The following is a 15,031-nucleotide window of genomic DNA, read 5'->3' on the forward strand; positions in this document are numbered from 1 at the left end:
CTGCCTGAACAGATGATTCTTGAGCAACATTTCTATCTTCATTGCTTTAAGCCACTAAATTTGGGGGTAGTTAATTATGCAACAATAAAGGCCCCAAGTGAGCTGGGAGCCAGGGTGATAGGAGGGAAATAAACAAGGGGGAGCGAGGAAGCATAGAAGTGGAAGGGCCCCAGGTCACAGGGAGCCTATTAGGTCATATTTGGGACCTTATATTTTACTCTAAATGAAGTAGGAAACCTGTGAGGGGACTTCAACAGAGGTAGCATATTTGACACGTGTCTTTAAAGGATCATTCTGGCTACAGTGAGGTGAACAGACGGAGAGAGCAAGGAAGTGGGAGACGTGGCAAGAAGCTATTTCGATTGTCCAGATGAGTGCTAGAGGTGGCTTGGACTCGGGAATGGGAGTGGAGGTGGTGAGAAGTGATCCCAGTTGGACTGCAGTTAGAAAGTCGAGCCAATGGGATTCCATTACATCTACACAGTATGCTCAGTATCGCCGGTGATGGTCATGGCAGATGCATTGAGTGTTACCTGACCTCATCCATCCTTGCTCGGCCAGCCACTTCTCTGGAGGCTGGTTCAGGTCTTGCCCTCCAGGTGGCCATTCCCGACCTACTCCTGTTCCATTCTGGTCTACCATCTTCCACAGCAGTTGCTTCCTATGTCCAACTGGCCTCTGCACTCTTGTCCTTCTCCATAATACATTCTCTCTGATGGCACCAAGCCTCACTATCACCTCAAAGAGAACCACCCCACTCAGTCTTTCTGCTAGAGAGTTGAGTATCGAGTTACCTCTCTAGTCAGAGCTAAAGGGGTGGTAAGCCAACAGTCCAAGGAAGGACAATGTTACGATCATTACAACTCAGTGATCCAGTACCATATAGGTGTTGTACAAGTGTTTTCTCGTTCCTTTTTATCTTCCCATAATGATAAATGTTTTTATCAGCCTTATTTTACAGATAAGGAAATTTGAGGTTTAGGGACATTAAGCCTTGGCGCTTCCAGATAGGATAGCTAACAAATGGCCGAGCTAAGATAATAATCTTCAAACCATCTGCAAGGCACAGCTCCCAGGGGAGGGGGGGACAGTCGGTCTGATAGAGGTGGCCCCAGGGCGGCGGGCAGTGCTGCCCGCACTGGCAGAGAGAATGTGAATGTCCCTTAGAGCATAGTGAACTGGGCCTACCTTGACTTCCAACAGCATCCATGTCTTATCTTGTTGCTTTGGTCACATCACACCCCCGCCCCTGGCACAAAAATGCTTCAGCCTGTCCGCCAATATTTAATATGTGTGTACTCTGTAGAACTACATCTGTGATCTATTCTGGAAGGTCCATAAACTCCTTTTCCTACCCTGGCAGGCTTCACACTGGACTTAGGCCCACGGTTAAATGCTCTTAAGAACTCTAGATAACGCACATGCTCACTGGCGAGAAATCAATCTGGACTTGATGTAGGAAAAGAACCAGAGTTGTCATAATGGTTAATTTTATGGGTCAACTGGACAGACTGTGGTTCTTATGAAGGAATTACATGTTTCTAACAACATCCTTTAAAAGGAATGGGCAAGCTAATCTCCATTTTCATAAGGGAAGGAAAGAGGCCCTACTTAGTTAAAGCAACATTAAAAAAAAGAACAAAGCAGGTCTCACAGTTCCCCACTCTCCCAAACATATAATACGGTCATCGTAATCAAAACAACTTGGTACCAGCTCCATGACAGATGCATGGACCACTGGAAGAGAATTGTGAACTCAGAAGCAGGTCTTTCCATCTATGGGCAGCTGTTCTTTGACAAAAGCTTGAAGTTCATTTACTGGGGAAGGAACAGCCTCTTTAAGAAGTGATGCTGGCAAAATGGGTTATCCATTTGCAGAAAAATGAAACAGGATCCCTACCTCACATTATGCACACACACAAAAAAACCTAACTCAAAATGGACCAGAGACGCAAATGTAAGAGCTAGAAATATAAAATTCCTGGAAAATAATATAGGGAGACAGTGTTTGGCATAAATAACTCACCACGCACAGATAAAACTATGAACAATAGAAGAGAAAGTGAATAACAGGGATTGCCTAAATGAAAAGATGCTTACAACCACGAGACATAGAGAGACGCAAATAAAAACTACAGTGAGAAGCCATCTCATCCTGGAACAATGGCAAACAAAAAAACAAACATAAACAACAAAGGCTGGTGAGGGTGTGGGGAGACAGGAATAACTATAGAAAATGATATGGCACTTCCAAAAAAAGTAGAGCTAGAACTAACTTAAGATCCAATAATCGCACTCCTTTGTATCTATCCAAGGAATCTAAGTGCCAGGACATATGTGCATTATAGAAACCAATGAACACCTCCATTCACTGATAACAAAAAGATGGAAACAGTGTTTAATAACAGATAAGTAAACAAATTGTTGTGCCTTCATGCAATTAAATAGTATACATTTTTATATAATAGTGGAGTCTTGAAATATCTTATAACATGTATGAATCTGGAGGATATTATGATGAGTGAAATAAATCCATCACAAAAGGACAAATATTCTATGATGAAATTACTATAAAAAATCAGGAATAGATTTACACCCAGAGAGCAATGTTCTTTGATGGTTATTAGGGATGAGTGAGGGAGGGAGAGAGAGGAAATCGCTTTCCTGATAGTAGACACGTATTATATTTGGGAAAGGCAATGGTAAAAGGAGATGGTGGAGGCACTAACAAATATGGACTAGGTCTACACAACTTGACCAAGTTAAATAAAGACACAAGAAATATACAAGAAAAAGGGGCTTTGGTTAGTGCTATAAGACACACGACTATGCAACAACAGTCATAGCGACCCTCCAAAATGTGTGCGCTTACATAAGTAGGTAGGTGTGCTTGTAGGCATATACACACATATACATATGTATGTATACACATCTATAATAAAGCACATACTTATATGTATGTCATGACTATATACAATATATAATAAAGGATTTTATATATATAAAAGCACATGGGGGCACAGATGCAGATACTGCCTTGACATAGTCAAACAACTTGTGAGATTGGTTTACTGTTAAAAAATTAAGGTCCAAGTTCTATGGGACAGTTTAGTCAGTTGGTATACTATAGTTATGATAACATGGATAATATGATAATAAATATAACATTCTACACCCATTTGGTGAGTAGCATCTAGGGTTTTAAAGTGTGTGTTGCCAGCGAAGTTAGAACTATTGGTCTCTACTATTCTGGAGCAAAAGAGAAAGAAGGAAATCTAATGATCTACATATAACCCCTTCCCTGAGGGATGGACAATAGAAAAGTGGGTGAAGGGAGACATCGGACAGTGTAAGACATGGAAAAATAATCATAATTTATAAATTATCAATAATGTATAAATTATGAGGAAAGGAGAGTAGAGGAGGGAGGGGAAAACGAGGAGCTGATACCAAGGGCTCAAGTGGAAAGAAAATGTTTTGAGAATGATGATGGCAACAAATGTACAAATGTGCTTGACACAATGGATGGATATATGGAATGTGATAAGAGTTGTACAAGCCCTCAATAAAATGATTTATTAAAAAAGAAGAAATCAGTTCACACAAACCACAGCTTCATCTAGCTTGAGACCAGAAGAACTAGATGGTGCCCAACTACCACTACTTACCATTCTGACCAGGGACAGAATAGAATATTCCAACAGAATTGGGTGGAGTGGGGTGAGAGTTGGGGATGGGGGTAGGGGTGACTGTAGAATAAAAATCACATTCCCAAAAAAGGCCAGAGTCATTGGGGTGATAGAAACTAAAGGGACCCCTAAGACAGTCACTCCAGTACACACTTTGAACTTGGCATTGAAGCTACTTCTTGGAGCTCACCTCTCAGCCAAATCACAAACTGGCCTATAAAGTCACCATCATCACCTGTGAGTAATGTGCTTGCTCAGAGAGTCAACTGTATGAGTCCCAAGAGTCATCACTTGCAGAAAGCAAAGAAGAGAAGGCTAGGTAGGGAAAGGAAGCGAAATCAATAGTAACAGAGCCAACAGAATGGAATTGATGGAAGAGCTGATACTGTGTAAAAACTGTAACCAATAGCATAGAAGAGATGTATAAAAAGCATTAAGCAGGAGCGGATGTGTCAAGATGGCGTCCAGGTATAATCACCCGCCCAGTGCTCTTGTTGTTCTATCAGAAAATTGAGAGAAGTCGGGAGTATGAGTGCAGTCCCGACCATGGCGCGCCAAACCTTGAAGGCAATGTAACCTCATGGAGCAACTCTTGAACAGAGAGGGCTACAGGGCGGACCCCAATCACAGCCACACTGACACACACACACACACACCTAGAAGTATGTGCTACAGAGGACCACACTAAACCTACAGGTTGGGGAGAGGCACCAGTCTGCCACGCCCACACAGAAGCAAACCAAGAAGGAAAAGAGAGAGCGAGAGACTAGAACCCCTACTGGGACACCAAGCCCTGAGGATGACGTCCCTGCGTGGAGCTGCTCACAAAGAGGACTGTAGAGCCAACAACAGCTGGAAACATGATGTCCCCTCGCGGGAGCATACCATGACAGAAGACAATACTCGGGACACATGGCAGGCAGTGAGTCCGGTCTGAATCCCCCCACAGTGAGAAGAACCAAAAAGGGACCATAAGAGATCAGCAACAGGAGCAAAGCCAAGCCACAAAACACCCCCAGGAGCCCCAAAAAAGAGAAAAATGGAATTCTGGTGAGGAGGGGCAGTCCCAGAATCCTCCACCAGGACCGGTTGGGAGATAGTCATAAAGGTCAATGGACAGACCTTGAATTCTGTTTGCTTTTTTTTCTTTTAATTCAATCTTTTGTTTTCTTTTTGTTTTGTCTCTGTTGTTGTTGTTTTGCCTACCTATATAAGAGAGGCATGGGAAGCAGGCCCAAGGAGAAAGCAATGGGACTGATGGTTCTGGAGGGACTTGGGGTGAGGAGGAGGAAGAGGAAGGGAGCGGTGAGCAAACAACACCATGGACAGGGGAACAACTAGGGAATTAAAATCAGCAAGGAGGAGGATGCAGAGATCCCGGGGGTGTTGGAGCAAAAGCAATCTAGCTGAGAAGAATTACTAAGAGACAGGAGAAGAGCGAGTGTGCTCGTGGGACAGGAGGAAGGTAAAAGGAAACCGAGGAAAGAACTAGGATTCAAAGCTATGGATAGAAGTACAAACATAGGTGTATACTTATGTAAACATATTAATTCATAAAACAGAGGTATTGGCCTATGTACATATGTTTATATGGCAATACATTGAGGAAGTGGATGGATTTTTGGCCTCTGCTCAAGCCCTCCCTCAACGCAAGAACACTTTGTTCTAACAACCTGGTATTGTGTAATACTCACCCTCCCAGCACGATCACTGAAGACAAAATGGGTGCAAATGTGGTGAAGAAAGTTGATGGTGCCCAGCGATAAAAAGATATAGCGTCTGGGGTCTTAAAGACTTGAAGTTTAACAAGCAGCCATCTAGCAGAGAAGCAACAAGCCCACATGTAGAAGCACACCAACCCGTGCAATCATGAGGTGTCGTCAGAATCAGATAACAGGCACCAGAAGATCCAAAACTAACAAAAACCATACTGTTGAGAATGAAGGGGTTGCAGCAGAGCACGAAAGCCCATCTGTAGATAACTGGACATCCCCTCAGAGAAAGGGCACAAGGAAGGGATGAGGCAGCCAGGGCGCAGTGTAGCACCGATGAATCACACAACGTTCCTCTGGTTCTCTGAGGCTTCCTCACCCCCCACTACCATGACCCCAGTCCTGCCTTTCAGTTCTGACTAGACCGGAGCATGTGCACTGGTACAGATGAGCACTCACGACAAACAGAATCCAGGTCAGATAATCCTCTCAGGAACAGAAATGGGAGTAGTGATACCAGGAGAGGAGGGGGAAGGTGGGCGGAGGAGGGGAGGAAGGGGGAACTGATCACAATGATCAACACATAACCTCCACAACCCCCAGGGAATGAAAAACAGTAACGTGGGTGAAGGTTGACAGCAGTCAGTGTAAGATATGAAAATGATAATAATTTATAATTTATCAAGTGATCATGAGGGTGGGAGGAGAGGAGGGAGGGAAAAAAGAGGAGCCGATACCACGGGCTCAAATAGAAAGTAAATGTTTAGAAAATGATGATGGCAACATATGTAAAAATATGCTTGTATGTATGGAATGTTATAAGAGCTCTCAGAGGCCCCAATAAAATGACCTTTAAAAAATGTATATTAAAATTATCTTTTAAAATGTATATTAAACAGGAACTGAATGTGTATTAAACGGGAACTAAACTTTCACCTACAACACAATAAAATATTTTAAAGAAAAAAGAAATTACATGTGATCAATTCAGTTGGCCTTAAATAAAGGTAATCACACTCCACACGGATACAATCAATCAGTTGAAATCTTTCAGAGCAAAGGGGGGAATTTTCCCCAGGGCATATTCTGCCTTAAGACTATAAATAGAATCTTGCCAGGACTTCCTCGCCTTTTACTCTCTATGTGGTCTGATCTATGGATTTGGGGACTCAAGGCACCAACCTTCTGCCTGGCCTACAAAATCTGGATTTGTCAACTCCTCACATTTGTGGGAGCCAATTCCTGAAGTCAACCTATCCATCCATCCATCCATCCATGCATCCATTCATCTATCCATCCATCCACCCACTCTTTCTCTGCTTACCTACCTACCTATCCATTCTGGCTTTGTTTCTGTGAAGAACCTTAGCAGACTAAGATGGCTGGTATCTGCATATCCCCCGTTTACCAGCATATCACAGTTCTCAGGTGATTCACATCCTGCTCAGAGGTGAGCTCCTGCCAAAGGAAACAGGCCAGTGGGCAGGATTCAGGTCTCTACAAATCACCTTCCCAAGAGGACTATAAAACAGTAATTGCTAACAATTGCAATTAAAGAATAGATCGATTTTAGAGGTCACTGTAGCAGTGAGTTAAAATCATCTTATATTCATAGATTGATGGAAATGAGATTGGATGGATGGGTGAGAAAGAGCGCAGATAGACGATGACTTCCTCAAACGTAGAGCCCCATTAACATGTTGTTTGCTAACCTGAAGTAGATCTTTACAAAGGGATCCTGTGCCCAGAGGCACACTTACGTTTTCTAGCAGCCTGGATGTAAATTTATCCTGCACGTAAGAACTTCAAGCAAGCAGTGATCCTTGAGAATGTTCAGCGCTGTGCCCTGAGTTGATTCAGGTCCCTAGCTGTCCCCCCATGTGTTTCTGAGATGACACTCTCTACAGAAGTAGAAAGCCTCATCATTGTCCCTGGGCAACTACTTGTTTCGAACTGCTGACCTTTTGGCGAGCAGCCCAAAGTGCAACCCACTTGGCCGCCAGGGGTCCTGTCTACACACACACACACACACACACACACACACACGGCTCAGATCAGAGTTATTTTACACAGTGAATCAACAGAACATTTTCCCTCAAAGCAGGGGTAGAAATGACAATCAGAGAAACTTTCTAGAAGACCTTATCCCACAGATTTAGAAATGCAAAACACCAAACCCAGGGCCCACAAGTAGGTTCTGACTCCAGGGCCCCGTGTGCTACAGAGTAGCACTGCCCCGTCAAGCTGCCTTGTCTTATGAAAGCGGCTCCCCAAGGGTTTCTTCCACACACTGGAGATTGAGTTCAAACCACCAACCTTGAGGATAGCAAAGGAGAAACCGTTTGCACCACTCAGGGCGTTTAGAGACCACTCCTGGACCAAGGGAGCCCAGAGAGAGAGTGCCAAGTCTGCAAGATGCCCCAGACGGAGTCGGTCATTTACCCCCCTAGGGGCTCGAGTGGGGAGACCCAGCTTGAGGCCTGGATTACTGTTCGTAAATAATTAAGGTCGGTTAGGAGTTGTCTCTTGAGAGCCAACTGGAAAGCAATATATCCGAGGATAATGAAGTGCTGCATGGAGCTGCCTGCTTGAGGTGCACACAGCCCATTAGGGGAGCCCCGGGGGAACAGGCAGCAACACCTCCACTTAGGAAAACCCATTTGCCTCAGGAAACCACAGTCTTGGGAAGCAGCTGCTGGAAGCCAGAAGGGACTGCCTGCCCAGGACTGAAGAGCAAGCCCCGCTTGAGGAAGTGCGGGTCTCTGAGGACAGCCAAGTCGTTCACTCTTGCATGCTAGTTTGTCCCAAGATCAGAACTAGGAACGGGCCCAAGGAGGGTGGTGGTGGTGGTGTGTGTGTTAGAATTTAGGGAAGGTTTGCTGGGCTCTTTATTCAACAATATCGCCCAAACGAAACCAAACCACTGCCACGAGTCCATTCTAACTTAGCGTGACCCCTGTAGGACACAGTAGAATGGCCCCTTTGGGTTTGCAAGACTGTATGTTTTTAGGGATATAACTGTTCTGTCTTTCTCCCATGGGGCAGTTGGTGGGACTGAACCATGGATGAGCAGCTGAGTGCTTAACCTCTGCACTACCAGGGCGCCTTGCGTCATACCCAGGAAGATTTATTCTGATGGAAAGGCTTACTGAGGGAACAGGACTTGAGATATCCCCAAGGGGTTCAATGCACTTTGGATCACGAAGGAACAAAGAGGGATGCCAATAATGAGCCCCAATGGCCCACAATAATCGCACAGGGAGAACAGATTCTAGGCCCAAACATAGCCAACAATCCTGATGGTTGTCTCTGGATCCTGGTATTATGGGCGATTGCAGGGGGAGGGGGAAATGTTCTTTTTTGGACTTTCCTTGTCCAGTTGTCCTGCCACAAACACGCAAGCCTTCTTGTGGTGGTGAAGCCATGTTCTACTTCTGGAAAGCCCAGTGGCAGAAGAGGAAGTAGAAAGTGAGGCCCGCCTATGGGTCAAAGTACTTGGCCTAACACAGGAAGCTGAGGACACTGACCCAGAGGGACACAAAGGTCCTGAGAAGGTCTCTTCATCCACCCCCACACAAACACACACCAGGATGCAGCACAAGAGATTGAAGTGGGGCTTGTGGGTCTCAAGGAAGGGTCCCTAGGAAGGAGGAGACTGGAAACAGAAGGGAGAGGAGAAGCCAGGTGGAACAAGGTCCCAGCCAGGGAGGGAGGGGTTGGGACACAGGTGGGCATGCCTCTCTTGCCCTCTGTGTGCAGATAGAGCTACGCTAGTGGGGAGGGCTGAGGCAGGGGTGGGCCGCACCCCACACCTTTGATGCCCCTCTCCCAGTGACCTTTGTGACGGACTAGTCCTTGTTGGAAGCGACTAGCTGTCGCCAAGCTCTACCTGGCCAGGTGTTTATGGCATTCTTGACTCACCAGGGCAGAAAATGAGGAACTTGTCAAAGGTCACTGGTAGCAGAGGAGGAGAGGCGAGGCGCCTCGGGAAGGGGGCCGATTCCCAGGGTGACTGCTGGCGTCCCGGGGCAGACTGACAGCTAGAGAGGACACGAGGTGGAGACCTGAGGGGGCCCACATGAGAGGTTCCCGGGACCACTCAACTTCATCTCCAAGTAATTCCTTTGAGTTGGGGCTGGAAGTCCTGGCGGCACCGTGGTGACGCTTTGGGCTGCTAATATCAAGGTCAGTGGTTCAAAGCTATCAGCCACTGCGCTCTCTTCTATAGGGTCACAGTGAGTTGGCATTGGCTCTGTGGGAGTGGGTTTGAGTCAAGGCCCTAGGAAAACAGTCACTGCCCTCCAGTGGATTGCAACTCAGTGCCCCCCAAAAAGACAAAGTAGAACAGTCTCTGCGGGTGTCAAAGACGCAGATCTTTGCAGGGGCAGAAAGCCTCATTTGGACGCCCAAGAAGCGACTGTGGTTTTACACTGCTGGCCGTGCAATTGGCGGTTGGACAGGTACCCCAATATGCCACCAGGGATGCTTCCAAGGCCCCAGGGACATCTGGGAGGCCTATCTTTCTCGACTCTTCCTTTCCCTTACAGGACACATCCTTCTCCCTGGCCAGGGTCTCAGGACAGGTGCATTTTGAAAGAAGGCAGTGAGCTGAGGAAAGGCCGTCCTGTTGGGGCTGAGGCCCAGGGAGAAGCAGCTGCAGAGGACACGGGCAGGGGCGATGGCAGGATGCGGACACTGACAGCCAAGTGGCACCTCCACAACTCTGCTGCCGACTGAGCGTGAGAGGTGCTGATCGCAGTCCCTGGTCAGTCATGCCCCCCATGCCAACTACCCACCCAAATGGCAGCCAGCACGGCACTGAACTTGGGGGATAAATGGCAGGCAGAGGCAGATACGGTGTCTACCTCAGGAGGGAGAGGGTCGTGTGGGAACAAGTCGATCATCGCAGCAGTAGGGAGAAAGCCACCACGCCAACGTGTCCGAGGAGAGGATGTGACAGGGACCTGACCTAAGCTTGGGGACGAGGAAAGGATGTCCTGCGGAAGGGCCTTCCGTGCTGAGCTTGAAGGACGAACAGGAGTAGATCAGGGGAAGCTGGGAGAAGAGATGATGCAGGGGAGCAGAGACCGTGTGCTTAGAGGTCACAGGATGGAGAGGGTGGGGCCCATGCCAGAAACTGACAAACCTAGTGAATGACAATGTCACCAAGGGGGTGTGGGGGAAGCCACCTCCCCTACATGGTGTCCTCCAGCTTCTCACTACCACTCCAAGAGAGATGCCCCCAACCCACAATGGATTCCGACACAGTTACCCAATAGATTGATAGTCCCAGTGGAAACGGCATGTTTGTTGTCCAGGGTGGTTTATAACAGGACCCTACCCACACTTCCATGGGACTGCCTCCCTGCAGGACAGTGCTGGACTCAGTGCTGCCGATGTGGCTGGATTCAACCGTGATGTAGGTCTTTATCCTAAAGGCAACAGGAACTGAATTCAAGTAGGGGTAGGGGTAGGGACATGGTCATAATTTTATTCTGAAAGAGCATTCTGCTTCCAGGGTGGAGAGCAGATAAGAGGTCAAATCGGTCAAATGAAACCACTAAGTAGGTTATAGCTGTGCCTTAAGCGCTTAGATCAATGAGGTGGCCCAGGGAGCAGAGAACAGACTGAGAGCGACGGGCATCAGGGCATAATCATGACTTGAATTTATAGGCGGGGGTGGGAGTGCCACATGCTTGCCAGGGCCGTTTTCAAAGATCCTCATCTCTTCGATGGATGACACTCCATGACTCTGTCCCCTCCAATCTGGGTTCTGGGGTTTCTTGGTTAACAGAGTATGGGAGAAGTGATACTGGCCCAGTTTCTGGGCCCTAACCTTAAGAAACGGGTTGGTCCTATACAGTTATATTCGTTGGAGTCGATCAGAAGGCAGTAATGTTTGTTGGTTTGTTATTTGGTTCTCATGGGTGCTAACTTTACCAAATGCCTACAGTTGATCCTGCTGAGTTAAGGTACCAAAGCCAGAACTGGGCAGTGACTCAGGGAGGTGCGCAACTGAGCTGAAATTCAGGGGCACAGCATCGGCCTGGATCACGTCAAATAGCCCTTCAACCTACTTCTCCTCAACTTCCAGGATTGAACTTTAAGTCTAGAATGCATGTCAGTATCCCCCAGAGAGCAATGTCCACATCCTACCCCCAGTTTTGGCTCAGAAGTCGAGAGGAGCGTGACCATCTGTTTTTACCCCTCAGGTGATGGCCATGGGCCAGCAGGGTTGATGGTCATGGCATAAACCATCCCTCCTCCTCTGGAACACAGGCGCCCCTTTGTTCATCCCCTCCCCTCTGAGGCCAGGGCAGATCTTAGGTGAAATCTGCTGTGTCTCCGTGAGGAGGAGTGATTTCACTCCGAGTCTGTCCTCAGCACTTGTCCTGCCTGTGGCACCAACTTCCAACTTGTGCTCAGGCCCAGAGGCCGCAGAGCGCAGGCTCCACGTGGCGACAGCGTTCAGGGCTGCGGAGCAGGAGGACCAGGCTACCTTCTTGCAGGTGCACTTGCAGGTCTGGGACCCCCTTCAGGGCTAGTGTTCGCTAGAGACATGGCCCTTCTCTCAGCTGATTCTCATCAGATGAGCATGAACTGTGCAACTGAGGCCTGGCCATGCGCCCAGCTCGCCGTGCAGCTGGCACTGGGCTGTGGCATGCCACCCGGATAGCACAGACCCAGCGAGCAACCTGAGCCCGTGTGACCAGCAGGCAGGTGGCATTGCAGAGTGAGCAAGTATGAGGCCCCCATGCAGGGAAAGTCATTGCTGGCCGGCGGGTCTCTGGAAGGATTCTACCATGGCTTGATCAGCCTCAACATGCCAGGAAGATGGGAGCTTCTTCTCATGGAAACTCCTCAGACATTGGGCACCTGTGGGTTTAGCGAGACTTTTTGGAAGAGGAGGGGAGCACCATGCATGTTTTCTTCGACAGCTGTGATCTATTGGGACGGGGGATGCCATTGTTTCTCTGAAGCAGTTCGTTCCTATGTGTTTCTGGGTGTCAAGGAGGTCTCTTCTGGTTCTTGGCCGTTGCCATCTTGTGTTCTGTGTGGGTGTTTGCGTTGGGTTTGGGGAGATGTTAGTGGCTCCCAGCCGAGCTGCTTTGGGGTGTTTCTATGTGCTGGCACTTTCGTGGGGGGCTCCTCTTCAGACTAGCTGAGTCCTGACTCTCAGCCTTCCAACAGAGCCGATCTGCCAAGGCTGCCGACCAGGGGCTGGAAAAGCGCAAGAGTGGGGCGCCTCAGTTCTACACTAGTGTTGCGGTAACACTTCGCTGGTGGTGCTCGAGAGATGCCCAGCATATTGAAGCTTTGGGGTGATCGCTGAGGGCTCTTTTAACAGTGACCTCTGACTCCCCTCCAGGATGCACGACTGCCAGATCACAGCTTACAGATGTAAACTTACATCTTACCACAGCTTACAGACCCCAGCTTACCAGATGTCACCAGCATCTAGTTTTGCCTGAACCTGACAGTCATGCACGCTCAGAATAACAGCAGCAGGCATGCCGGGTATTGATGGAGTGTGTCTGAGGTGCTCAGAGAAAGACAGGTTTTCTACTCCCGTGAAGAGTGAGTCTCAGAAACTCACAGGGGCAGTTCTACCCCGTCCTACAGGGTCACTATGAGTTGGCACTGACGCGAGGGTGATGAGTTTGGTTTTGAGTTTGGTTTTAGGTGCCGGAGTCCCTGGGTGGTGGGATGACAAGGTTGCTAACTGAAAGGTTGGCAGTTCAAGCCCGCACAGTGGCTCCCAGGAAACTATCAAGATTATAACCCAGAAACCCCTCTGGGGCACTCCGTTTAAGGGCACATACCACAGTGGCTTCGCAATCCACCAGGGCGATGCCTGCGGAGGGGCCTCAGTGGGGAGGGTTTCCCAGCGGTTCTCAGGCTGGGTCCTGGATGCCCTTGATGGCTCAACATGCACACGGCAATCACTTTCCACCACCACGTGCTCCCACCCTCTGTACACATGCCTGGTGTGGCTCAGAGTCCCAGTCCCCTGCCCACGGCTGCAAGCCCACCCCCCATCCTAGGCTAGGCCGGCTGGTCGGGTAAGTGGAGGGATGGGGGTGGGAGCCGAAGACACACCTCAGTAGAAAAGACATTCGCCCTGGAAGGCTGGAAAACTTGCCCAAGAACTGGTTCCTCTGGATGAGTTCATACACAGGTCATTGCCAGGGAAAGGCAAAATGTCCCGCTCCAGGCACGTCAGAGGTAAGGGCCCCGAAGGGGAGCAGTTTGGTTTGTTTTGTCTATATCGGAGGCCCAATTCAGGCTTGAAACCCATGCACGGGGCAGCAGCCAGATTCATAGCGTTCTACCTGTGGGAGAGGGGCCAGGGAGGGGACTTGTGGCCCAGCCAGGCCCAACGCTGCCATTTCCGTTCAGCGACTCCCTCAGTCTGAAGCTGCCTCCCTCCCATCTGGGTCTTGCTGGCTGCAAGAAGCTCAACAAGCTCCCTGGGGAAGGTGGCTCTTACAGAGCCCGCACTCCTACGACCAAAAGCACAGGCAGCAAAGCCGCCTGGGAGCTGAGGAGCACAGGGCAGGGAAGCACAAGGGCAAAGGCCAGGTGAGGACCACACCTGTGCTTCCCTCGAACCTCGCTGCGGGTCCTCCTGTGGTGGCAGCCCTAAACATGTGCGCGGTATACAGTTGTTTGGTGAAGGAAGGAACCGGCCAGCTGATGGCAAGGGGCTGAGGCAGCCTGGGCCTACTGATCTCTTTCCAATCCTGTGAGGCAGCCCCCTCACCCCCCACCCCCCACCCCTCTCTGCAGCTGACCTATGAGAGGAAGCTGGGAGCCGAAGAGAAGGGCACTGGGCTACAGGGCCAGCTGGTCCTGGCACTTGCTTTTACCAGCAGAAAACGGAGATAGAAAACAGAAGCTCCTTGGTCCATGTCCCCAAGGGGCCTGGCCTTCTGTTTTCCCATGCAGCTTAGATCTCCTCCCCATTCTTGTCCAATTCCTGATACCTGGAACCTGTATCAGGTTGTAACCTGATGCGATTTCTCAGGCTGGCTAAGCACACTGAAGCAAAGATGACTGTCTCATTCCCCAGAACCCCAATCTCTCAACTTCTACCTCTCCCTATCTCCTCCCTTCCTGCGTCTAGACACCCCAACACCAGGCTCCCAGCTGAACCCCTATCTACTTGACTTGGCTTCAATGACTAGAGATAGCAAAGGATGTTGGGTTCCTCTCTTTTCCCCCTAGGGTCTCCCCCTCTTTAGAGTTTTTCATGATGAGCTGTCAGAAGGGCTCTCTGGCCTTTGGGAAGGGCCTCTCTAGTTTGTGGTTACTCATTAGGCTGTAATCAGCACGGTCCTCAGCCACCACCAGCCACTCTCGGGGAAAAAGATGGGTTTTCTACTCTCATAAACATGTGGAAACTCAGGGGGCATTTCTCACCTGTCCTAGAGGGTTGCTCTAAGGCAGCACTGACTCAATGGCTATGTGGGGGGGGAGGTCACTGTATCTACTTTGTTGGTTTTTTGTTTTGTTTTAAGGTTTGAGTTTCTCTTGCTGCCTCAAATGCTCATGGATGAGTAGCATTTTCTCTGTGTACCCCAGTTTTCCATAAGGGATATGTATGTCATGGCTCTTGCCACCCCCTTT

At 48.8% G+C, this 15,031-nt stretch overlaps 1 protein-coding gene across 1 annotated transcript in view; it reads right to left on the reverse strand.

Annotated features, from left to right (window-relative positions):
- Positions 1 to 12,914, reverse strand: part of GPA33 (glycoprotein A33) — a 39,240-nt gene extending 26,326 nt beyond the window's left edge. Inside the window, exons 1-2 of the mRNA XM_075540911.1 lie at positions 12,844 to 12,914; positions 9,323 to 9,441 (exon numbers count right to left, since the gene is read on the reverse strand). Of these exons, the coding sequence (XP_075397026.1) occupies positions 9,323 to 9,441; positions 12,844 to 12,914 (190 nt within the window). The remainder of the gene's footprint in view (positions 1 to 9,322; positions 9,442 to 12,843) is intronic.
- Positions 12,915 to 15,031: the final 2,117 nt, after the last annotated feature.

This window comes from Tenrec ecaudatus, chromosome 1 (genome assembly GCF_050624435.1).
Source record: "Tenrec ecaudatus isolate mTenEca1 chromosome 1, mTenEca1.hap1, whole genome shotgun sequence".
NCBI classification, from domain to species: Eukaryota; Metazoa; Chordata; class Mammalia; order Afrosoricida; family Tenrecidae; genus Tenrec; species Tenrec ecaudatus.